This window comes from Prinia subflava, chromosome 11 (assembly GCF_021018805.1).
Source record: "Prinia subflava isolate CZ2003 ecotype Zambia chromosome 11, Cam_Psub_1.2, whole genome shotgun sequence".
Lineage (NCBI taxonomy): Eukaryota > Metazoa > Chordata > Aves > Passeriformes > Cisticolidae > Prinia > Prinia subflava.
Window position 1 is genome coordinate 4,831,870 of NC_086257.1, and position 25,695 is coordinate 4,857,564.

Genomic DNA, 25,695 nt, shown 5'->3' on the forward strand with positions numbered 1-25,695 from the left:
CCAGCCCCATCTGGCATCTCTCCCCCCTGGCTGTTCCATCCAGGGATGAGCAGGAAGGGAGAGGTGATGGCAACACTCCCCAGGTAAAACCACACCTGGCAATGCCTACAACCCCCCATCCAGCCCTTCCCTCCCTGCCAGCAGGGAATTGGGCACTCCCAGCCATGACCAGCAAAAGGGACCCCAAAGAAAGCACAAAGAGCAGGCTCAGGCTCTGGTTAGCTGGATATATTTCTCTTTTTGTCATTGTCTCAGGTTGGTTTTCACAGAACACTTTGCAGTAGAGGAAAACACGGATTTGCAGCCCACAGGAGCGGTGCTGGCACCGGCACCTCTGCTCCCATCCCTGCTCTTGCCCGTCGGCTTTCGCCACTTCCATCCATCACTTGGATTTGCTTCAACCCTCTTTTTCTTTTTTTTGTGTTTGGCTTTTTTTTATTTTCCCTTTTTTTTTCTTTTTAACCATTTCTCAAGCTTTCTCCAAAGGAACAGCCACTGGCTCTTGGCTTGCAGGAGACTACGGAAGAGCTCTGGGACACGGGGGACGGTTTCCTTCTTCCACCTCGCAGCTGACTTGGTCGAGATCATTTTTCCAACTCGTTTTTTTTATTACAAAAATAAAAAAATGCTCCAACTATCAATTTTACAAGGCATACAAAAATCTCTAAAAGGGCAACACAAGCGCAAGGTGCTGAGGTACGAAAACCTGAGGTAGTTTTTCTGTGTGTGTGTGTGTGTCTGTGTTTGGAGGGTTGTTTGGGTTATTTTTCATTTGAAGCCAATTTTGCTGGTTGGGTTTTCCAGCCCCGGGCTGACAACCTCTTGTAAATCTGTTTTTTTCACCCATTTCCCCCTCCTCTCCTTGCAACAGGGATCTTTGGGGAGAGATCCCAGTCCAAAATGGGCAGGGCTGGTGATGCCCATCATTTTCCATTTCCATTTTCAGTGCTGGGCAGTGATGGAGAGAGGACAGACAGACAGAAAGCGGGGGCAGAACGGATGCAAACCCTGCTTTTGGAGTCCAAAGCAAAGAGAAAAAGGTGTGTGAAGGAGAGGAGTAATTCCTACATGAGGAATCTTCTTGGCTCCTACAGGCCCTGCTCTTCTCAAAGCCCTTCTGAAATTGCTTTTTAACAGTTATTTAGTATTTCTTTCCCTGCTGGCGATCCTACAGCTCTGCTCTACGGTGCATCAGAAAACCAATGAACCAGCTCCTGCTATTAAACCTCTAGAAAAGCCTGCTTTTGCTAAAAACAAACAGCCCCCTCCCCCCAAAAAATTTTAAAAAGTGAGTTAAAAAACAAAACCTTACAAAACTTAAAAACGGGCGTTAGTTTCATTACTGATACATTAATCCTAAATTAACGAGCACCACGGCCCCCCAGGCCGGGTGAGCTCCAGGGCGGAATGGGCAGGTGTGGGGAGAATTCCCAAATAAAAACCACCTCTCTCTGCCTGTGTTAGTCCAGCTGTCGGGGGTGGGAGGCGATGGAGTAAGGCGGAAGCTGCGGGGTGGACAGAGCCCCCCGTGCCCAGCTCGGCGCTCCGGCGGCTCGGGGGTCTTTGGTTTGTCCCCCGACCCGCGGGGCGCGGCGGCGGCGCGGGGTTACATTCGTGGGGCGGCGCCGGCGGGGGCCTCACTTGCTGTGCTGCGAGGCCGCGGCTCCCTGAGCGTGTTTGTGCTCCTGCTGCTTCACCTGCTGCACGATCTCCCTGATCTTGCGCTGGGCAGTCTGGGGGGAGGGTGAGAAACGGGGGTAGCCACAGCAGAGCTGAGCCCCCGCCGAGCACAGCAGCAGCAGCACCCTACAGCTTTGAACAGCGGGCCGAGCACTAAGTGATTCTGTGATAAATGAGAATGTGCCAAAGCAAGGGCTTGGCTTGTTCTCCCATCAGTCACAAGCCTCCATTTTGGGGTGTCACCACACCCTTGCCATCAGGAACACAGCCAGGTTAGATGCACCCAGGAGCCAATTCCCATCCCGTGTCCAAGGCACAGATTTTGGCTGAATCGAGCCAATCTTTAGTTTTAATGCAGCCAAAAACCCCTTCAGTGCATCCTGGGTGCACAGAAACCACTCAGAGTAGCTCAGGGGATGCTGTGCTTGGCAGCTTTCCTTAAACTGGGGATGCTGGGAGAGCCACCCCCAACCCTTACCTGGCTGGCAAAGAAATGCCCAATGATTTTGACGATGACCTCCTCGTTCTCGTCTGGGGTTTGGTCTCGCGGCACAATGACTTCTGCGCTCGTTAGGTTCTGCAGTTCGTTCACCTGGAGCAAGCAACAGACCCAGGTTTTGCTGGGAAGAGCCCAAATCCTTCACTGCTGGTGCTGCCCCAGCTCTGAGCCAGGACGTGGCACCAGCCTGCCATGCCTCACACCCTGTCTGCCCCTTGGGATGGCTGCCACCCAAGAGCCACCCCCAGGGCACGGGGCTGGGAGAGAGACACCACTGACACCACAGAGCAACTGGACAGAGGTGATGGGGGCAGGGGATGCCCAGCTCTCTGTTCCCAGGGCAGCTGGGAGCCCACACACCCCACCTACCGTCTTGCCACCTTTGCCGATGACACGGCCGGCGGCGAAGGAAGGCACCTTGATGTGGGCTTCGAGCTTCACTTCTTCTTTTGGGTTAAAGAAGTTTTCCTCTTTCAGCTTCCCAAATATTCGCCCCTGGGCCTGGAGAGGGAACAAAAGAGACACAGAGATGGTGGACAGCATCCTGGAGCTGGCCTGCAGGCAATGATGTGCCAATGTCCAGCAGCACCAAAAGTGTGGTCCCAAGCTGAGAAGCCCCCCTGGCACCGTGGGGACCAAAGGGATGCTCTCACCTTGCCCCACCCATGTCCCCAAGCCAGCCCCCACCCTGTGGCCATCGCACCTTGAACTGAGCCTCAGGTGGCCCCGTGATGATCACCATGCGCTCGCTGGCGTCCGGACCTTCCGCCGGGGCGATCTGCGGAGGGACGGGGAAGGAGTGTGAGCCTGACCCCTCCTCGGGCAGGACCTCCCTGTGTGGGGTGTGCCCCCGTGCAGGGACACCCCCCTGCAGAGACACCCCCTACCCCAGCAGTGCTGACAGTCAGGATGCTGCAGGACTGGGTTTCTACTAATCCGGGGAGCAAAACCATTCACCAAGGGCTCCGTTCTCTACCCTCAGCAGTGGGAAGGGGAAACTGAGGCACAAAGCCCTGGCCCAGCCCCTCGTTCCTGCTCACCTTGATGGAGGCACCAGCAAACCGTGCCAGCTGCTTGATGTGCTGCCCCTTCTTCCCGATGATGGCCCCCACTGCCTGCGTTGGGATGAACAAGTTCACAACCTCCTGCTCCGGCAGCTGGAAAGGGCACAAAGAGCCAGAGGGTCAGGGAACAGCTGGGTCAGGGGGTGGCTTCCCCCTGCCAGCAGTCCAGGCTTGAAGAGGGGCTGGGCTGGGCTGGGTTCTGTTGGGTCAGGCTGTGGTCCTGGGACACATTCCCGGCTTTCTGCCTGCCCTCCCACAAGGTGCCCAAGGGAAGCACTCTTGGCAGGAGGTGCCAGGGCACTTTTGGGGAAGGGAAACTTACAGGGTGCTGATGGGGGAAGGCGCTGGCTGGGGGGGCTCCGTACAGACTCGACAGATAGGCTGAGGAGCCCTGAGGTGGGACAGAAAATGAGGGTCAGTGACATCAATGATGTCCTCAAGGTGCCAGCCCCTCCCAGACAACCCCAACCTGACACCAGGAATGTGTCACCACCATGAGTGACACAAGGGACATGGTGACCACCCCTCATCCCCTCCAGGAGAGCACAGCACACCCAAGGATGAGCTGCAGCCCAGACCCTGTGCCTATGGCACAGCACAAGGCTGGGATGTGGATGGGAGCTCCCAGTTAACCCCAGTCCCTCCCCACTGCTGCTTTTTTGGCTTTGTCCTGCTGATGTTTGTATCAGAAAAGAGGTTCCCATCTGGCCTCACCAGGGGGGCTTGAAAAAGGCCACACAAGGCTTTGGGGTAAAGGACCCCACAGCAAACACTGCCCTTCAGGAGACCTGTCCTGCTCCTCTGCATCACACACATAAATAATTCCCACCGCTGTGGATACAGGCACAGCACCCTCCCTCCACAGGCTGAGAGTGACCAACCAACCCTCCTAGAGCCCTCCAGAGCCACCACACCCCACACACCCTCCCAGGCACTCACCGTCCTCCTCCGCCCGCTCTGCTGCTGGCATTCCAGGGAAAGAAAACAGCACAGGTAAATTAACCCAGCTCTGAATAAATTATTTAGGGATGAAGGGAGACAGCCCACAGTGCCTGAGTGACCTGGGATGGACCTTCTCCACTGGCACCTTGGCCATCCTGTTCTCCTGGCACTGCACCATCCCTGCCCACTGTCACCTCAGGGGCTGTGACCATGCTTGCTCAGGTTTGTGCACCCCAAGAAGAAGGAGAGCCCTCCCCTGTGAGGGGGGTTGCAGACTGGCTCCCCACAGGCACAACCCCTTGCCCGCCAGGCAGGGGTCCAAGTGGATGCACAGGGTGGGCTGCTTGTCCCCTGCAAGCCCTGTGGCCACACCAGGGGCTCTGGTGGCCACCAAGCCTAGACCCACAGGGCACAACCCAGTCCATGCCATCACAATCCAGTGGTGGGCTTGGGCTCCAGACTGAAGACATGGCTTTTCCATGCTCCCTTCAGAGAGCAGCACCCTTAGGACACAGCCAGTCCTTGAACACTGGTGAAACCCAGCTCAGCACAACACAGGGACACAGCTGATCTTCCCAGGGGGTTGCCACCTTCATTCCCTGTCCTCTCCACTTCGCTGCTGGATCAAGCATCCTCCCCAGACGGCCGAGAGCCAGAGCTCCCTGTGAGGTGGCTCCTACAGCTACAGCATCCACCCAAACCAACAGCTCCAGCAGGACACTCCAGACCCCGGGAGAGTCTCACACTTACTGCGAAGGGTGGGTAGGGGGTGGCAGCTGCAGCCCCCCGGGCCCCTGGCGTGGACGGCAGCATGGACATCCCCGTGGAGAAGATGCCCAAAGCACTGAGGTTCAGCCCCGGGATCAGGTTGGCCTGTTGCTGGGGAAGGAGAGACACGGAGAAAGGTGTGAAAGGTGAGGCACCGGGGTCTCAGCGCAGTGTGGGTGTGAGGGGCGAGGCCCAGCCTGCTGTAACACAGGGACCTCCACTGTGCTCTCCTCTGGCGGGGAGCAGGCCGGCGGGAGGGAGGGAGGGAGGGAGGGCGGCGCTTACGTTGACGGCCACCATGTCGCTCTCGTAGGCCTCGCGCAGCTTCCTCATGATCTCCACCTCGGCGCTGGAGCAGGCCGCCGTGCTGCCCCTCACCGTGATGGTGCGCTCGGGGTTGTAGATGGTCAGATCCTGCAGGCTGCCCCACGGGAAACCCCCGAGACACAGTTACAGTTCTTCTTCAGGTCAAGGAAAAGCCCAGGAAAACTCAAACCACAGCTGAGGGTTCCCCCTGAGACAGTGTGAGAGCCGCACACCCTCTCCCTGCCCAACACCTGGGATGGGGAATATCCACCTGGGACAGGGAATGCACACGGGGGGACACAGATGCTCTGTTTTCATCTCCAGCACTGCTTGTACCATGTTGGACAGGACAGAGTGGCCTGGTGTTCACCAGGACTTCACTGAACCATTAAATGACATCATGAAATGGTTTGGGTTGTAAGGGATGTGAAAGCACATCCAGTTCCATCCCCTGCCATGGGCAGGGACACCTTCCACTAGGCCAGACTGCTCCAAACCCTGTCCAGCCTGGCCTGCAACACTTCCAGGTGTAGCCACACCTTCTCTGAGCAATCTACCACCCTCACAGGGAACAATTCCTTCCCCATATCCCATCTAACCGTGCTGTCTGACCGTGGGAAGCCATTTCCCCCAGTCCTGCCACAGAAACTTACGGGGAGATGGTGATCTTTGTGCCCGTGTCCTGCTCAATCTTCTTGAGGTTGCGGCCCTCCTTGCCAATCAACCTCCCCACCAGGCTGTTGTGTGCCAGGATTTTCAAAGGAATCTCTTCTGCTCTAAAATGGATAAAAAAAAAAAAAATCTAAAGGTCCAGCCAGTCAGGAAACATAGAAATTTGCAGCCACAGGTACTAAGGATGTGTTGGAAAGGAAAAGGACCACCACCACCATTTCCATCTTGGGTTGCAATGCAAGATGTATTCTATTGCCATCTGTTGAAACTGGCTGGGGAGGTGTTTTCTTTATCTCTTCTATGACCCACTCCTCATAACTCCAGGGGGAAGGGGCAGGTGTCTTCTGTTAATGGGCCAGCTGTTAAACCCATCTGGGGCAGTGTTTTTTATCCCTTCCAGGACCCACCCTCCCTCCAGGGGATATTTGCTGTCCATGGGCCATCGAGGCTCCCTGCAGGGCTGATCCAATTCCATCATCCATGGGAGATGCTCCACCCAGGGGAGGAGCCCAGCATTCCCACCTGGATAAACCCTGGCATTCAGAGCCCAGCACAGCCTGTGTGCTCTGCATTCCCACCTGGATAAAACCTGGGATTCAGAGCCCAGCACAGCCTGTGTGCTCTGCATTCCCACCTGGATAAAACCTGGGATTCAGAGCCCAGCACAGCCTGTGTGCTCTGCATTCCCACCTGGATAAACCCTGGGATTCAGAGCCCAGCACAGCCTGTGTGCACTGCATTCCCACCTGGATAAACCCTGGGATTCAGAGCCCAGCACAGCCTGTGTGCACTGCATTCCCAGAGGAAGCCTGGACCCATCTCACCACCACTGGACCCTTCTACAGGATCATCTCTACTCCAACAGAGCCACATCTGTCACTCCAGGAGGTTTTCTTTTTTTCATTTGCTTTTTTTTGTACTACTACTACTACATTTTTAATATTCCCAGTAAAGAACTGTTATTCCTATTCCCATATCTCTGCCTTAAACCCTCATTAATTCCAAAATTATAATAATTCATAAAGAGGGGGTTTACATTCTCCATTCCGAGGGAAGCTCCGGCTTTTCCCTGGCAGGAAGACAGGTGTCTACCTGTCTTTTCAAACTAAGACAGTTTCCCACCACGCTTTTGGCTGAGCCAGGAGCACTCACGATTTGGTTTCGTCAGCCTCCTTCTGCATGATATCCAGGATCATGCGGCACGCCTCCGAGCACCCCTCCGGTGTGGCGTGGATGGTGATCGGCTTCTCGGCAGCGCCGGCGTTCTCCTTCCGGTGGATGTCAACCCTGCGGGGAAACAACCAGCAGAGAGGAGCCCCTGAGATGGGCCTGCTGCCATACAGAGGCTTTTTGAGAGCTCAGGAGCTGAGAAAAACTCATTTCGGCACTTGCTCAAGCTTTGGGGTGAACCTGGGTCTCAGGTGCATCTACCATCACCTGGCTCACGCAAGCCCAGGCAGTGTTTGGTTTCGGGTGGTTTGGATCAGATTTGGGCCACGCTCGCCTGTAGGACCCGAGGTCCTGGAAGCTGAGGGGTGTCACAACATCAACCAATGCATCGAGGGGGCAGAACAAATCCTCAACCGGACAAAGCCCTGAGCAACCTGGCCTATCCTCTCTGACGCCAGCCCCGCTTGGAGCAGGAGACCGGATTAGAGGCCCTTCCGACATCCGCCTCTCTCTGCACAACACCCGAGGCCGTCCAGCGACCACGTCCCTCGGCACAGAGAGCACTTACCCGTGGGCAGCATCTGGCACGGCACGGAGGCACCCGGCAACAACAGCGCTGGTACTCACGCCCTTCCCGGGGAGACCACAAGGCTCCCGTGCGCAGCGGCAGGGACCGTGCTCTACTCCTCTGGTCCTCCCTCAGCTCATGGCGGGAGGAGGCACGGCCTCCAGCTCGCTCCTCACGCTCAACCGTACCTGGCAAAGCCCTGAGAGAGAGGGAGAGAGGAAAGCAGGGTAGGAGACTCCCGCACCTCAACCACGCGCCTTGGACAACAGGGGGAAGAACCTTTCCGTCTTCTCCGCGCGAGTCCGCGCGCTCTTCCCGCCGGAGGGTGGTGCCGTGCGCCCATCCTGCCATCGGCCACCGCCTCGGTGTCCCTGTCACTGCTGCAGCCAGGGCCAGGTCTTCCAGTGGCAGCTCAGCCACTCCGGAACGCTGCCAGCACTCGGCTCCGGCGGGTCCCCTCCGGCCGCGTCTCCGAGGTCCTGTCCCGACGGGATCATCCCGGGTGCTGGGTGCCAGGCCAAGGGCTGCAGGGCAGGGTCAGCACACAGTGAGTGCCACACTGGGACGCTGCGGGGTCCGGCTGGGTTTGCACAGGGCAGCTCTTCCGGCAGCTCGAGAGCCAGCACGTTGGAACACAGGTGGTGGAAGGGGAGCAGCTGGGTGAGCTGCTCCAGAGAGGAGGGCAGGGCCCACCCCACCCGCTCCAAAGGGACCCCAGGATGGTTCCATCCAAGCACTGAACAGGGAGTGAAGACAGTGTGATTCCCTTTGTAGGCTCCATCTCTCCACATCTCCCGTGGCTTCAGCTGGTGCTCCCAGCCATGGAGCTCCCTCAGGCTGGCCTGGAGGATCCGTTCCCAGCAAGTACAGGGACACTTGCTGCCACCTCTTCACTGGGACAGGATGAACACGTCATGACGGCCACATGAAGCGATGACAGACCAGGCTGATGCTCCCCAGGGAGAAGGGATCAATGAGGAATGCCAACACAGCTCATAGATGGGAGCCAGGCAGCTCCTTGGACCCAGGAGCAGCCGAGGTGGGCGGAGGTGAGAACACAGCTGAGCCTTCGTGCCAGAGAGGGACCAAGTGCCACGGAAGTGCTGAATGGAGGCACCGAGGTGATGAGGGCCTTGGACAAGCCTTAGAAAGGGGCACAAGCAACGTTCCTGGCTGACCAACCCATCCCATGTGTGGGCATGAGGTCACTTGCTGGAGAGAAGAAGGGATGCCAGGAAGGGGCCAGTGCTTTCAGGCGTGTCCCACCCCAGAGAGCTGGGGAAGGGAGAGCTCTGGAGCTCCCAGCACATCCCAGTGCCACTGCTGAACTGCTCCATTCCAACAGGAGGATGCAGAAGGAGACCTTCAGTACCTTCACCCCATCACCAGGTGCTGCAGGGAGCAATGACCAGGGCTGGGGGGACAGGGTTTGCCTACGGTGCAGCAGGAAAAGCCTCCAAGAGACCTTACAAGATGCTGGGAATGCTTCAGGGAGTGGTTGCCATGAGGGACAGCCCTCTCCAGGTGGATAACACAGCGTGTTTGTAGGGTTATCCTGGTCCCAGGGCTGCTGGGTAGCCATCATCCTCTCCTCATGGAGTTCCAGGGATTGTGGAAGATCACCTGGTGGGGTGGGCTCTTGGTCTGGGTTTCTTCATGGAAAAAGATGGCTCAGCCTGGGAGGAGTTTGGCCTCCTGGGGCTCAGAAGCATCTTTGGGATCTCTGTGTGTGGAATCAGGGCTGAAATCCAACGTGACCAGAGGAATCCAGAACCCAACGTCGCTCTGGGCAGGAGCAGGGGCCAGGGAACAGGATGTCACCCTCGGATCATCACACCAAGGGTGGATGAGGGTGGCCTGAGCAGGGACAGAGCGTGGAATGACACCCAAAGTGAAGCACAGGGGCTCCTGTGACTGCCTGGGATGGCTTTTTGAGGTCCCCTTCGCCCCAGCCTGCGCAGAGGTAGTGCCTCACTGTGGGTAGGGCAGCAGAGGGCAGAGCACTGAGCAGGGCCTTTCTCCATGGCACCAGGTCTTCGGGGCAGGCACAGCGAGCCACCCCACAGGGAGGGACAATTCAGCGGCAGAAACTGCTCCAAGCAACAGCATTTGGTTTCATGGTTGGGAGAAACTGGCACTTCCCCACCTTCCTTGCCAGGCTCAGGGCTTGGAAAGGGCAAATGCCATTCCTGGGTGGTGAGGACACAGCTACGCCTGCTGCTCATCCCACCAGGACTCACCTGGAGAAGGGCTTGCAGCCAACCAGTATCTGCTCACGGCTACCAGGTGGCCACACCCTGGGGTGAGCCAGGCTCCAAGAGCTCCTCTCCCTACTCCTCTGCCCCCTTTCCATACAAACCTCTTCCTGCCAACCCAGCGCCAGGGTTTGGCTCGTCTTTCTACCTCCAGACACACTACTACCAAAGATTTGCCTCTAAAAACTCCTCTGAGAACTAGAATGCTCTGGGACAGGAGTCCTACATCCCATGGGATCACCAGGTTCAGGATGATGAGCACAGGAGAAGAGAGCTTTGGGTTAAACACAAACACACCTGGGCAGGAGCAAACCATGCAGGAAAACCATGCAGAGAATGAGCGGTGAGATCAGGAGAACAGCAACAAGAGAAACATGGAAAACTTTGGCAAGACCACCCCACTTTATGGTTTTTTTCCTGTTTTAGTTCAAAAACAAACACGTGAATAGCTAAAAAAGGCTTCAAACAGTTACAAAAGCCCATCCTTCTTGTAGCAGTGCTCCAGAGTGTCCCTTTCCCCTCAACAGCTTTAGCCCATATGGGATGCTGCAGGATGAGCAAATCCCAAGAACACAGACCACTGCACTGAGGATTCACCTCTAGGATTTATTCCCCAAACTTGCCATTTCTCCCTAAAGCCTCATCCCCAGCTGTTCTCACGAGGCTTTAGGAACTCATCCCAGGCCTTTTCCAGTGTGCAACCCCTCTCGCCACACCCAGACCACCCTGCCCAGCAGGAATGGTTCAGGACCTGAGCTCCACCACCACCCCCTGAAGGCTGCACCCCAAGAAATCAGCAGTGCCTGGCACTCCAAAGCCCCCAGCACAGGGAGAACCCGAGCCGGGACCTACAGCACCCTACGGAAGGAAACAAAACCATTGGAAGTACTTACTTGGACTGGGTTTGCTTAGTAAGGTTCTTTATGGTCAAGCCCTCCTTTCCTATGATCGCACCAACAAACTGCGTGGGCACCAGCATCCGCAGTGGGAACTCGAGCTGTTTGGGCTGCGAGGAGCCCCCCGGGGAGGAGCCCCGCTCCCTGGAAGAGTGGCCCCCACGGCGGGACCGCTGCGGGGGCGGAGGGGAGCTCACCTCTTCATCCGGGATGTAGGAAATCTTGAAGGAATAGTTCTCAAACTGGTGGTCGCTCAGCTTCTCTATTGCTCTGCAAGGCAGTGAGATGCAGGGGGTGGTGAGGGGCTCCCCAGGGATGGGTTCCCCTCCAGCATCTCCTCCACACGTAGAACACGGGGCCTTCCCAACTTGCAGCTTCCTCCCTCCCCGGTCTGGGTAAGGTGGCCATGGGAAGCCAGAGCCCCACACTTTTCCCATGAGGAGCAAGTCCTGTAACCTGGTGGGACATCATCCCCTTCCACACGGGTCATGCCAAAGCTGGCACGTGACTTTTCCCCCGGGCAGAGGTGGGATGGCAGCCCAGGGACCTGCCCCTTCACCTGGGAAAAGTCCTCACCAGAAGCCACCATGCAGCTTGGGAATGGTCTCACAGGGTTTTTGGACATGGAAAAGGTGAGAGAGCAGCTCCAAGCCACCACCGCTGCTCCAGGGAGAGGGTGCAGCACGTGGTGCCCCCTCTGTTGGGAACCCCCACTCCCTTCCTGGCTGGATAAGGCTGGGAGGCAGCACCTGGACTCTTCATCCCCCAAGCCCCCCCTCAGCAGTGATTTTTGGCCATGCCAGCATCTGCCATGACCCTGCTTGGCTCCAGCTTTCCCTGCTCCTACCACATCCCACTGCGGCTACTGACAGACCACAAGCAGCTCCTTGCCAGGCCTGAATTCCACATCCTCTGAGGACTTCTGCAGCTTCACCAACCTCTTCTTGAGTCCAAAACAGCCTCTTATCCCAAAGAATTAAGCACTGCTGTGTCGGGGAAACTCTTTGTCTTCCTTTATTGCCGCACCTCTCAACACCATGGTGGGATTTTTAGGGCTGTCCTGTGCAGGACCAGGATTTGGACTCTGATCATTGTGGGCCCCTTCCAGCTCAGGGGACTCCATGATTCTAAAACACTCATGTCATGTTTATCTGTGCTCCACAGCACATCCAGCCAAGGCTGGAGGCACAGGAAGGATTCTCCTCTGTCCTCCTGGCCTAGCAGATCACTGTCCCCGTCTCTGTCCCCACTTATCCAAAGCCATGATGGGTCAACTCAGATGGGAAGCTGGTGGAATGTCCACCAACAAATGGACTCACAAAAGCTCTTTGTGGCCTGGGATCTGCTCTTGATCATATAAAAAATACCCTGGTCACTAATAACAATAAGCTCACTGCTTACTGGCTGGTGTCCAGCACAGGGCTGAAGTCTCTGCAAGACTGGAACAGAACGTTTTGTTTGGAACCACGCTTGCACTTCTGAAATAACCCCTGATTTCTACTACCCCATCTCCCATGCCAGGAGGGAAGGCAGAAGACAGCCCAGCAGTGGGACAGCTTAGAGAAGCCTGGAAGACACCTGGGATTCCCTGGGAAAGCTGGTGTGGTGTGAAGCTATGGGCAAAGCCAAAGAAACCCCACTCACACTTTTGCCTCCTCCTTGGTGGCGTAGGTCACGTTGACAACGGCAGTTTCTGTGTCTGTGTTCACTGCGGGGAGCAAGAGAAGCAGAGTTGGAGCAGGGACGGGAGAGGGTCACGCTCCAGAGGGGGATGCAGCTGGGATGGGGGAGGGAGATGCCTGTCCCATGGCACACCTGGGCACGGCTGTGTTTTCCCCCAGCACAAGGACTGGGTTGGATCCAAAGCTGGATCCAAGCAGAATGCAGGGCTGGATATCCCCAACCCACCAGTGGATCCCAAGCTACACTCAGCTCAGCTTTGCTTGCAGGGATAATAGTTTTTCTCAAATTTTCAGGGACCAGGAGTATTCCCAGGGATGGTGGATGGATGGCCCACATCATCCCACCACTGGACAGGTGGCCCCACCTGCACCAGCAGGGTTTGTGTCTGAATCTGTCTGAAACCCATTTCAGACCAGTGCTGCTGGTCTGGTTATCCAGCTAGGTTTCATCCCAGTGGGCTTCCTGCAGCCTGGGCAGAGCTGGGGAGCAGTGCTGGGAATTTTGCAGGGATGAGGACCATGCTGGACCATCTTACCTTGCTCTACATTCTCCACCGTGCCGTACTGAGCTAAGAGGCCATCCAGCACCTGGGGACAGAGCAGCAAATGGGGCAGGTGAGGCCCCGAACAGGCAGGGCAAGAGCCCACTCCTCCCACAAACAGCCCCCAGCACCACCCAGCTGCTCCAAGGCCTCCACCCACCTGCATCCCATCATCCCAGAGCTGACCCAGAACTCAAAGCCGGCCCACAGCTCTGCTGCCCAAAAGCAGGCAGGGGCTGGAGACCTGCCTGCTCCCTCCTGCAGTTGTTGGGATGTTAAAGGGTGGCCCATGTGCTGCTGGAGAAGGAGATGAATGGGATTTTTTGGGGATCAGCCACTTCTTACCTCCCACTGTAGGTGGGGGGGGATGTTTCGGATCTGGATCTTCCTGCTCCTGCAATGACAAAGCCCTGGGTTAGGGTCTGCAGGCACCTCACAGCAGAGGGAAAAGCCTCTCCAGGGACAGGCAGCAGCTGCTGACAGCTTTCCAAAGCATCCCACTTCCCCACGCCAAGCCTGGGCAGCTCGTCCCCAGGGAAAGCCATTTGTCCCAGCTTTGCTCTGGTGACCACTGGGGCTGGAGCTCTCTCTGGAATGCTCTCTCCTCATGCTGGCTGTCAGGTTTCCAAGGAAACCTCCTGAAAGGAGCCTCTGCAGAGTCAGGACCGCACAGGGATGCGTGGACAGCCCTGCCCACGCTGCCCTGGGCTGGATGGCTGGGTGGGAGCAGGACCCCCAGCCCCGTCATGGCCAGCCCTGCTATGCCTTGAGGGGAGCTCTCCAAGAGTGCATCCAGCTGAGGCCCACCACTCCCCAGCAACGTGGGGCTGCTCTCCTTGGGGAAACCCACAAAAATATCCTTAGAGGCCTGAGCTTGGAGACAGCCAACACACCCAACCTCGTCCAGTGGCACTTGCAAACTCACAGGACAACATGGCTCACCCCCAAACTGGTTGTGGTTCCATTCCCAACCTGGACATGGTGTCATTCCCAAGCTGGCCATGGTTCCATTCCCAGTCTGGCTGTGGCTGCACAGGAAGCATTGCCGAGGCTTCCCAAGGGTAACAGCCCCCAGACATCCCCCACCTGGCTGTGAGGTGTGCTTGGGCAGTGGGAAGCTCTGACACAGCCCAGTCCACGGAGGATCCAGCCAAGCCACGAGCTCCTCCACGAGGCGCCCAGATCAGCATTCCCAATCCTGCCGGAGTCAGTCAGCTCTGACCACAGCTCTGTCCTGTGTCCTCCCCTGGTCTGCTCTGATGCTCTGAGCAGAGCACAGCTGGACCACCCCTCCCAGCTCCAGGGGTGGCTTTCCTGACCACGCCACCCCCTGCCCACACACTCAGCCAGGTTTCAGGAGCTGAGCAGCAGCTGGAAGCTGTTCTTGTGAAGTTTTCCTTTCCCCTGGGATGAGTTTAAGGAGGATGCTTGGAAGGACAAGTCCCACCAGCCTGAGAGTTCCATGAAAACACAAGCAGCCCCAGCTGATGGCCACCAACACCCAGGGGCTTTAGGCCAAATCCTGCAGGACAAGGAGGCAGGAGGAGGTGGAAGAAGACATCAACAACCTGATCCCACCAAGAATCTTCAACCATTGGGAAACAAGACCTTCCAACTCTGGTCCCTGCTCTCACAACTCATTGCACAGACAAACCCTGAGCCCCTGACAACAATTCTGGCAGATGAAGAGTTCCTCAAGTTAGTTTGGGGCCAGACACTGGGGCCAGACACTGGGGCCAGCGAGGAAAAGGCAGGGCTAAGGATGTTTTCTGAGCTGTGGGCTGTCAGGGCAAGAGAAACCCCACAGCTCATCCTATGAGAAGGAGCATGGACAAGCAGGTGAAACCACCTGGGAGCCTGGTATCTCCTGGGGCTGATCAGCCACGGTCAGTGGGACAACAAACCCTGTGCTGGCATCCAGCTGAGCACGTGTGCTCAGGAAAAGGCTCTTGTCCCAGCTGCCACGGGGGATTTCACAGCTGGGAATCCCGGAATCCCTGCAAGGGAAGGAGGAGGATTTGTCCCATCCCACCCCCAGCCATGAGCACCCACACCTGGAAGGAGGCAGGAAGGAGGACCTGGCAATGATGATTCTGCTCTGCTCACCAACAGCCTGAACCCTTCTCCTGCCCTTGTCACCTGTTTGTGGCCGATGCTGTTTCCAGTATAAACATCCCACGGGGACCCCTCCAGAAAATGGGACATGTCTCACTGTTAAAACCCACCAGCATTTCCCACAGGGTCTATTTTAAGATGCCTAGGCCCTGCCCGGATACTCAGCTGCCAGGAGAGTGCTCCTGCCTGCTCCAAGGGACACACCTCCCTCCTGACACGATGGGTGCCACGCTGCCAGGCCAGAGCGCCTGAACAAATCCCAGAGAGTCTCAAACCAGTGGAGAGAGCTGGAGATGCTGCCCAGTCACTCCCACCCCCTCCCAGACCCAAAACAACGGGGGCCACCTTCATCCCAAGGTGCCACCGCTCAGCTCCAAGCCACAGCACCACCACAGCCACCCTCCTCTCCAAGGTGGGAACCACTGGGATGCCCCAGGCTGGACCACGGAGGAGCCCCTCTCCATCTGGGGCTCATTTGGCTCAGCCCACCTGTCACCAAAGCCCAGGAGCCCAGGGGACACTGGGCACATCCCAGATAAACCAGCACAGCAGCTGGACACGGTCCCTTTGCCACTCCTGGAAGACCCCTGCCTTGAACTGAATTGCTCCAGGGCCATAATTTCCCTACCCCTCTGCCAAAGGAGATGCCAGGGGAGATGCCAGAGCAGCCCTGGTCTCCCAAGGTGCTGCCTCGCCCCTCCTGGGCCCCCTCCCAAAACACCCAAACAGAAGGATCACAGCAAGGTGCCACATAACTCCACTTCCCAACAGGACACAGCAGCATATTCCCATTTCCAACATCCATCCAAACCAGTGCAGAGCACGTAAAGACACCCAAAGGGTGCTCAGGCTTCAGCTCCCATGGGCAGGATTCCCAGCAGCTCAGCGCCACCACCCAGCATTTGAGACAAGGTTATTATTCCTACTGGATGTGCTTATGGCTCTTGTAATTCCACACCTGGCTGAAGCAGTGCTGGACCACACACAGCCATCACTGACGGAGTCATGGATGTACATCTGGAGCCAGGACAGATGGATGAGTTATTCCCAGGGCTGGGGCACGGGCCATTCCTCTCCAACACCACTCTCAGGAGAACTTTGTGGCAGAAACCCCCTTTATTCAGAATTTTTGGGTTTATTTTGGTTTCATTTTCCCCGCTCTCCCAAACCCCGGGGCACGCACAGAACACGAGCACAGGAGCTCATGATGGCCACGTTTCACCCACCCTGTTTTGCAGCAGACTGGTGGGGATTTAAAGAATGAAATAAATCATAAAAACCAGCTGGGGGAAAAACACTCGACTGTGTGATGCAACTGGCCCTGCTGTAGTGAGTGCCCTCAGATAACCTGGAGAGCTGCATCCCTCTGGCTCTTCCCTACCTCCACACACCCACCTCGCTGCCTCAGCAGCTTCAAGGGCTGAAGAAAGCAGGTTCATCTGCTTTTTTCCCTTCTAAACTGATCCCAAACTAGTCCTGCTCACCAGCAGCTCGAGGAGGAAGCATCTCCTCCACCCCAGAGCAGGGTTTGGGTACAGGGAGCTGCTGGCAGCACAGGGAGGATCAGGCAGGGAGCGAGGAGGTGAAGTGGGCTTGTGAAATAACCCAGGATGGAGCTGTGTCCTTTCATGCATCCGTCAGAGCAGAACCATGGGCTGGCATCACAATCCTGCAGGGAAAGGGGATGGAAAAGCCCCGGCCATCCACGCCCTGCCAGCAGCACCACTGCCACACCCCTGCTACCTGCACTGGCTGAAATCATGTGGTAAAACAGAAAGGCCTTAAAACTTGGGTTTATTCCCCAGAATCGGGAGGATTGATGAGGGTTTGACACAGCCCCTCTTTTTCCAGCATGGCTTCCTGCCCTCCTGTAGCTTCCAGGGAAACAGTGGGTAACAACCCCCTCAAAATCCAGGGACACAGAAGGACAAGAATAAAAATGTCATGGAGTTCTGAAATGAGAATGAGCCACCAGCTCCCCACCCAACTTCCACAAGATTCCTCCTGGATTTTCCCTGTTGGCCCCTTGGATCACCCACCCATCCCTTGGTCAAGGGGAATTTCCAGAGGGGCTTTGTCTCCCACAGGAATTCGGAAACTAGAAACACACCAGCTTAAATATAAGCTCTATAATATATTAATAAAACTTCAAAAAAATTACAATAATAAAATAACACTGGGATATAACACTATATAGTAATATCATAATAATATAGAAAAATAATATATAATGGTATATAATTAATATAGTGGAATACAGGGGATGGCTTCATCACTCTGCCCTAAAATCCACAGACTTTATTCTTACTCACGCTTTGTAATATCTTACTATAATAAAGCTTAAAGGGATTTTATCACCTTCCACCTCGGGTCAGTGCTGAGGGCAGAGAAAACATGCTCTGCCACTCCTGTTTTCCATAAAAATCAGTTTTCAAGAGCACTGGGGAAAAAAACGAAGGGGAAACATGCTGAAAACCCAGTGGGGGCTCAGCCTGCTTTACGAGATGTTTGTCCCAGGCAAGGAAACATCTACAAAAAAATGATTCCCATCATCAAACTCTGTCCCAGCTGAATTTTCCAGAGCCAGCAGCTCGGAGCCTGAGCCGGCCACAGCCCCCTGACCGGGCAGGGAGGGAAGTGGCTGCTGGATTTGTGATTTCTCACTATTACAGATATTTTCTGGGTCTGCTGGGGCTGTCCTGGAGGAGCTTTGCTGCGGTCCAAGCCCACCCAGCGGCGGATCCCGGGTGCTGGGTGAGCACTGAAGCGCTGCCCCAGTTTCCACCAGTTGCCAGGAGCTGGAGGCTCCTGCTGCTCCAGTTCCCCTCCCGGCCCGGGGGCTTTGCCCTGAGGCTCTTAAGGAATTAAAATCCCTGGAAAAGCCCCTGGCGAGGGCCGGGCAGCAGCGGAGAGCTCCAGCCCCGGGGAGGGATCAACAATAGGGACGAGGGGAATCGCGGCCCATCTGTCACCGCCCCGGCAGATTAACCGGGAAAACAAAGGACGGGGAGAGGAGGGGAAAGAAAAAGGTACAAGAAAGGAGGGGGGAAAAAATGGAGGAGGGATAAAAAGGATGGAAAAACAGAAAAATGGGGAGAGAAAGAAGAGGGGAAAGACAGAAGGGGGAAAGAAAAAAAGGAAAGAAAAAAGGAAAAGAAGGAAAGGGGATAAAAGATTAGGGAAAAAAGGAGGAAAGGAAGGTGGGAAAAGGGGGGAAGGGAGGGAAAAAGAAAGGGAAAAAGAAAAGGGAGAAAAGAAGAGACGGAGAAGAGGGGGAAAAGTAAAGGGGAAAAGTAAAGGGGAAAAGTAAAGGGGAAAAGTAAAGGGGAAAAGTAAAGGGGAAAAGTAAAGGGGAAAAGTAAAGGGGAAAAGTAAAGGGGAAAAGAAAAGAAAAGAAAAGAAAAGAAAAGAAAAAAGAAAAGAAAAGAAAAGAAAAGAAAAGAAAAGAAAAAAGAAAAGAAAAGAAAAGAAAAGAAAAGAAAAGAAAAGAAAAGAAAAGAAAAGAAAAGAAAAGAAAAGAAAAGAAAAGAAAAGAAAAGAAAAGAAAAGAAAAGAAAAGAAAAGAAAAGAAAAGAAAAGAAAAGAAAAGAAAAGAAAAGAAAAGAAAAGAAAAGAAAAGAAAAGAAAAGAAAAGAAAAGAAAAGAAAAGAAAAGAAAAGAAAAGAAAAGAAAAGAAAAGAAAAGAAAAGAAAAGAAAAGAAAAGAAAAGAAAAGAAAAGAAAAGATGTGGGAAAAGAAAAGATGTGGGAAAAGAAAAGATGTGGGAAAAGAAAGTGGGAAAAAGGGGAAGGGAGGGAAAATGAAGAGGGGAAAAAAGAGTGGAAAAGAAGAGGGGGAAAAGAAGAGAGGGGGAAAGGAAAGGGGGAAAGAAGAGGGAGAAAGAAAGAAAGAGGGGGAAGAAAACATGGGAAAAAGAAAGGGGGGAAAAAGAAGGAAAAAAAGAAGCTGGAAAAGAAGGTGGAGGAAAAGGGGGGAAGGGAGGGAAAAAGAAAGGGGAAAAGAAGAGGCGGAAAAGAAGAGGCAGAAGAGGGGGAAATAGGGGAAAGAAGAGGGGAGGAAGAAATGGGAAAAAAAGAAGAGGGGAAAAGAAGGAAAGAAAGAGGTGGAAAAACCAGGGAGGAAGAATGGGAGGAAAAAGTAGGGGGAGAAAGAAAGCAGGGAAAGGAAATGGGGGGAAATAAACACAGGGAAAGAAAGGACAAAAAATGAATGGAAGCAAAACCCACGTGAAAAGGAATCTAAAGAAACCCAAAACTCAAATATCACCAACTCCCAGTTCACCCACACCTGCAAATAGAAACAAAATTAAACAAAAACAAAAACAAAAACCCCCCAAAAACCCAAAAACAAAAAACCAAAAAAACCCAAAAAAAACCTAGCACCGACATCACCCCTCTCCAGAGTATTTTCCTGTCTGGGAAAGGATCAGTTCCAAGGGGATTCTCCTGGCCAGCTCCACTGGAAACAGCATCCCAGACCTGTGGGAAACTGGGCAAACATCCAGGGCAGCAGGAGAGGGGTTTCCTATCCTGGATGTGACCAATATTGCCCTGGCAACTTCATATGTATGTCTATATTAAAAAAAAAATTAAAAACATATATATAATATATATAAAGATTTTTTTGTTCTTTTGTACATGTTTTATTGGTTTATATATTATATAGGAATATTTTGTGTATTTCATGAAGTTTAATATATTTATATAAATGTTTCATATAAGCATACATAAATATAGAATCATAGCAATAGAATAGTTTGGGTTGGAACTTTAGAGCTCATCTACTCCATATATCTCATAGAAAAATATGTATTAGAAGCATATTTTGATACATATAAAAATACATAAAAGTATCTTTTATATAGTGTCTTTTTACGTGTGACATCTTTTATTTATATCTACATAAAAGATGCCAAACACTTTAAACACACCACCGAACATTATTGATTTGTATCAATATGTAACATCCTAAAGGTTTTAAAATATATCTGTTTTAGGATACAGGACTAGGACTGAGAGCAGCCTCACTTTTAGCACCCCAAATTCAATTTTCTGCTCCCCGTGTGCATTTCTAGACACACGTGGGGAGGTTCCAGGGGATTTTCCTGCCAAAGCAAAAGGGAATTCCTCTCTGCTAATTAAGCAGCTCACTAATGACAAGCAATTATTGATAAGGAAAGCAAAGATGGGGTGTCCAGAGGAAGAACAAAGGGCCAGGATGTTTATCCCAAGCTTTAACATCACCAGAATTTCTGAGTTGAAAAACACAGGGAAATAAGTAAATAATCAATAAAGCAAAACCACACAGAAATGAGAATTGGATTGATGCTCAAGAGAGAATTATTTAAGGGTAATTCTTACTGAAACAGAAGAAAGTGCCATAAAATCACCCCCAGCAAAGCCACCCAGGCAGGCACCGGCACCTCTCCCTCTCCAGCCACCTTTATCTGGGACAAAACCACACGAGTTTTAGACATAACACAATATTTCTATATAATCACTTACTAATACAGTGATTTCCAGGCTCCCCTCACTGCTCTTCACATCTCCCTCGTGCCGTCCCTTCTCATTTCTGACAATTATGGCACAAGCAGAAATTGAAAGGTACCTTCACAACCAAAACCCTCAAAATTTCACTGGTTTGGAGACAGTAATTGGAGCTCTGCTGCTTTTTAAACTCCTCATTTTAATACAATTCTTGCACAAAAGTCAGCACTGGGTTAGCTGAGTTTTACTTCCCATTCTCCACATTTTATTTTTTTTAATGCTCTTTCTTTATATACCTTTGCATGTTCCTTCTTTTCTATCTTTCTTTACTTATATATATTTTTTAAAGATTTTAGGAATACACAACCAATCTTTATGGGGGAAGATGCTGCTGCTTCCCCCACGGCCACGCTCCAAAAGCAAAATACTCTTGGAATAGGATTGCTTCAAGCAAATAAAAGTATCCCCTGCTCCTGCTGAGTTTAAAATCAATTTGAAAAGAATTTAAAAATTGAAAATGTTGATTAAAATATGAAGTGATTTTTTTTCTTTAATTCCCCAAGGCACAATCCAACATATACAAAGGGAAAAAAAAACCATTTGTGAGGCTGTTGGATCCTTCCCACCACTGTCACATTTAATTCCTGCCTTCGCAGAAACAGAAACAACCCCTCTGCCAGCACCTCCCCTCGAGGAATTCCCTTCCCTGCTTCACGTGGCCGCATGTCCCAGGGGTTTTCCAGCCAGCTCCTGATCCAAATGTATTTATATATATAGAAATCCATTGATAGCATAGATCTGGATTAGATTTTGATATAAAAATGAAGCATTCCAGGTGAAGTCGGGCACGGAGGGACGCGCCGGGCACCGGCACCTCCTCAATCCCCGTGACGCAGGAATGCCCAGGGGTGAGAGCCAACCCAGCTCGGGTCCTCCAAGCCCAAATAACCCCAAATTCGTTCCAGCAACAGGGGGATTTTCACCACTTCACTCCCTAAAATCCCAGCGTTTTCCTGGGACTCAACCGCGACCATAAAAATTGGATTTTCTACAAATTTAAAGGGGCGGGGGGGGAATAAACACGACCACGTGAGGCTCCGATCCCTGCCAAAAATCACATTACAGAAATAAAAATCTATAATCTAGCGAGTCAAGGCACAGCCCCCCGGACTGAGGATATTAATATAAAGCAGGGTAGATTTTTTGAGCTGGGCATAAAAAGATACCAGCTTAAATTAGATCTCGATAATCGGAAGAAACTTGGGAATAGAAAACTTGGAGCCAGCTGAACACAGAGCGATGTAAAATGAATCAGTATTTATTTCTGGGCTGGTTAAATGGCTTTTTCTCTAATTTTAAAACTTGGGAGGAAAAGCAGGCGCACCCCAGCCCTGACGGAGAATTAAAGATGAATTCCTTGTTTACATCCCCTGCTACATGGTAAAGGTCGAGCCCTGGCTCCATACTATGGCCCCAAACTCCCAATTCCCGGCTCCATCCCTCTTCCAAAGTCACCTCCAGCCCAACCGGAGGCTGCCGCAGAGGTTTAGCTTAGAAATATCACACCTGGGCATTTCTGGGGGCTCCTCTGGATGGTTTTTGTGAAGGCAGGAGCGTGTGATCCCCGCCGAAGACGAAATCCCACTCCGGCACACGTGATGCCGGGCACGAGCCATGCCCCCCCCGTAAGCCTCAATTACACAACAGCATTTCCAACCCCCCCGTCATTTCCAAATTAATACCCCAGCAGCAATCCCGCACCAAATCCCTATCCCACCGCCCAGCCCAGGCCAGCCTCCGCGCCGAGCGGCGCCACAGTACCCGCCCGGAGCAGCCGATGGGGGGGTTTTGTTCCCTTTTATCCCGACCATGCCGGGGGGTGGGGGACAAACCTCGGACGAGGCTACGCCACACGGTCCCGGGGTTGTTTTCCCTGCGGAACGCGAGTGCCGTGAGCCCGGCCCGGGCACCTGATGGGAATGCGAGGGCGCGCTCGGCGCGGCGCATTGAATACACACCGCTTCGGTTTGGGGGGTCTCCGGCTGGAGAAAGGGGGCATGAGGTGTTCGCAGAGGGAAAATTGATTAATTACCGACTAAAAATAATAACCCTGAGGGTACGGGTGGCTGTGCTGCTGGGAAAACCTCCGTCCGCCCAGCGGAAAGCGGGAGGAGAGGGGTTTTCTCGTGTTTTCCTGCTAAATAAGCTGCTGTTTTCCCCGGGAGCGGTGGGGATCGTGGGGTGGGGGCGCACGGCGGGGGTGCCCACCCGTGGGAGCGCGGCCGTGGGCCGGCAGCTCCTTCCCCGCCGCGCTGCGCCCGGGAGCGAAAGTAAAACCGACGGGGCTCCCCCGCCCCCCAGGGCAGCGCCCGGAGCGCCCCCCGTCCCGCTGGGACCGACACGGCCAAAGGGGGGCTCCGGGGGTGACGGCGCGGGGTTACCTGAGCTTTTTGGGCACGGAATAATCCACTTCCATCACTTTGCCGTGCAGCTCCACTTTCCCTGCGGAGACAGCGGGGCGCTCAGCATCCCCCCGGGATGGGGCAGGGCGGCATCCCCCCACCAAATCCCGTCCCACCCCATCCCACCCCATCGGATCCCACCGCCTCCCACCCCCCCGGCCTCACCGGGCCGTCCCCGCGTCCCCCGCGCCCCCCGGGCCCCCGGCCCCCCCCGCTCGGCGCCCCCGGGGAGTTGGGGCTGGGCCCCTCGTAATCGGGTTCCCGGGGGGCGGCGGGGGGCGGCGGCGCGGCGGGGCGGGGGGCGCCGCGCCCCGGGGGCTCCCAATAAAATCGGAGAAAAAAATCAGCGAAAAATAGAGGCGAGGTCGGGAAGAGCCGGGGCGGGAGGAGGGAGGGAAGGAGGGAAAGGAGGGAGGGAAGGGGGGACCGGGAGATGCCCGGGGAGGGGGCGGCGGGGAGGGCGATGAGGGGGTCGCGGGGGGGATGCGGGGGGCGGGGGGGGGGTCGCTCACCCGAGAGGGTCTCGATGGCCCGGATGGCCCAGTTTTGGTCCGGGTAGTCCACGAAGGCGTAGCCGGACTTGAGGAGGACCTGGCCGGGCAGGGGTAGCTGCCGCTCCCCGAAGAGCTGCCGGAGGTCCTGGGCGGTGGCGGCGGGGCTGAGGTTGCCGATGTACAGCTGGTTCATCCTCCGGCGCCTCATCGGGAGCCCCCCGGGCTCCTCCCCGGGAGCCCCCCCGGCTCCTCCCCTCCCGGGAGCGGGACGGACGCGGGCTCGGGAGGGTCCCGCTCTGCGCCACCGGCCCCGGCCCCGCGGAGCCTCCGACAGCGGCGGGCGGAGCCCGGCCCGGCCCGGCCCCGGGGCCGCCCCGCGGGGGGGGCAGGTGGAGCCGCCAGACCCCCGCGGGGACGGGATGGGCCGGGGGGACCGGCCCTGTGCCCCCCGCCCTTGTGTAGGGGAACGCACCGCACCCCGGCACGCCCGAGCCACCGCACCCAGCACCCCGATCCCTGGGAACCCCCCGCACCCAGCACCCCGATCCCTGTGTCCTGGAACCCACTGAACCCCACTCCCCCTGACCCCCCACACCCTGTCATCACCTCCGAGCCCTCTGCCCTGCACCCCACCGTACCCCATAAACTCCAACCCCTTCCTCCATCCTGAACCCACCACCCCTCACCATGCAAACCCCTTTGCCCTGGAAACCACCAGCGCTAGACCCTACTCTGCCCTGGAACTCAGTGCACCCATCACCCCTGATCCCATGACCACGACCCCAGCACCCCCAAACTCTGCCCCAGAACCCACCAAAGCCCAGCACACCCAACCCCTCAGGAGTTCCTTCAGGGAGGAGAAAACCATTTTACTCAGGAACCAAAGAAAAGAAATAAATAAGAAATACATCTTTATATCTATAAATTTGTCTTTGTATCTATATATTTATTTACATAATCACTCAATACAGTTAAAACAAATAAACAAACATAAATAATAACTTTTTTATAATGCTTTTTTTTTGAATGTGAACCCTTCCCAACCCAGATCCAACCAGCCATCACTGCTTGTGATCCCACTGTCGGAAAGGCTCCAGGAGATGCTGAGCTGGTGCCAGGCACTCCAGCCGTGAGCTGTGCACGTTTTCTGCCTGCTGGTAGGGGACTCCTGCAGCCTCTAGGGCTCTGCTGAATGCTGTCCTCAGGTCACCAGGAGTTGGTGTCACCACCTACCAGCAGGTTCAGTGACATTTTTATCACTCCTTTTGAGAATAAAAGCCTAATCCTTGTAGAAGCGCATCGAGGACGTGATTTGAGACAAGAATAAGGTGCAGAATAATCCTGGCTGGGTGGGTGACAAGTGGCCTTGTGCTCTTAGAATGGAGTGTTGTGTCCAGGGCCAGGCATCCCCTCCTGTGCTGGGAGGGTGAAGGGCAATAAACTGAATTCCCCAGATTTTAAGGCAATTAAGGACACTTAACCCACCGCTCCTCCTGCTGCTCCATCCCACTGCCAGTCTTCGCTGGCACGGGGAGATGGATGGAGTAGGAATAGCGGTGACGGGTACTCGATGCCATGCCTACAGCAAAAATAGATGTGGTTGGGCTGTGATGATGCAAAGCCAGAAGAATCCTTCTCCGATTTCTCCGGCTTTGCTTTCAGTGTGGCTCCTGCCTGGCTGTCATTTGTCACCGGTGCTCGCGGCTCCTCCATCCCCAGCACATTTCTGGGGTGTTTTTAGACTGAAATTGGTTGATAAAGTCCTTTTCAAAGATCTTACCCTTGTTCAGGTCACTTCTGCTTCCTCAGGGATGAGGTATCAACAGGAATGGGGCAGGAAGCTGCTGGTTCATTGTGTGAGGTCACTACCACTGGGAAGCAGTGGGAGAAACAGGAGGTTTGGGGATTAATTAGTGCCCATGGGATGCAATACTCATTTACCACTCCTCAAAGCAGCCTTCTGCCAGAGCTGGATGTAAACAGAGGAGTCTCCTGCAGTTACCTGCATGAACTCATTCCTCCTGCCCCTGATTTTTGGCTTTGCAGAAAGAGCTCAACAAACTTCTGCAGATGCTTTCCCAGCCCTGTGGAGCT

The 25,695-nt window shown here is 54.4% G+C and overlaps 1 protein-coding gene across 2 annotated transcripts; it reads right to left on the reverse strand.

Moving 5' to 3' along the window:
- Nucleotides 1-231: 231 nt before the first annotated feature.
- IGF2BP2 (insulin like growth factor 2 mRNA binding protein 2) lies at nt 232-23,950 on the reverse strand. Of its 2 annotated transcripts, none has more exons than XM_063408129.1 (17): nt 23,620-23,950; nt 23,087-23,147; nt 13,390-13,438; nt 13,039-13,090; nt 12,465-12,528; nt 10,818-11,090; nt 7,084-7,218; nt 5,913-6,035; nt 5,239-5,374; nt 4,936-5,064; nt 4,183-4,203; nt 3,566-3,634; nt 3,220-3,336; nt 2,883-2,957; nt 2,549-2,680; nt 2,159-2,272; nt 232-1,733 (listed from the first exon to the last, which is right to left on the reverse strand). In XM_063408129.1, the coding sequence occupies exons 1-17, from the start codon at nt 23,807-23,809 to the stop codon at nt 1,638-1,640; spliced, it is 1,836 nt and encodes a 611-aa protein (XP_063264199.1). In that variant the 5' UTR covers nt 23,810-23,950; the 3' UTR covers nt 232-1,637. The 2 variants fall into 2 exon arrangements, with proteins under 2 accessions (XP_063264199.1, XP_063264198.1); XM_063408128.1 differs by having other exon boundaries at nt 4,183-4,206.
- Between the last annotated feature and the right edge of the window lie 1,745 nt (nt 23,951-25,695).

What these genes read in the sequence shown, in the direction of transcription:
- IGF2BP2 (XM_063408128.1), bottom strand. Translation starts at nt 23,809, where the DNA reads ATGAGGCGCCGGAGGATGAACCAGCTGTACATCGGCAACCTCAGCCCC. An exon ending in CCCCCCACCTACAGTGGGAG is followed by an intron (nt 13,091 to 13,389) that starts GTAAGAAGTGGC and finishes CTCTGTCCCCAG; the next exon opens with GTGCTGGATGGCCTCTTAGC. An exon ending in CCTTCCCCCATCAGCACCCT is followed by an intron (nt 3,337 to 3,565) that starts GTAAGTTTCCCT and finishes TGCCCTTTCCAG; the next exon opens with CTGCCGGAGCAGGAGGTTGT.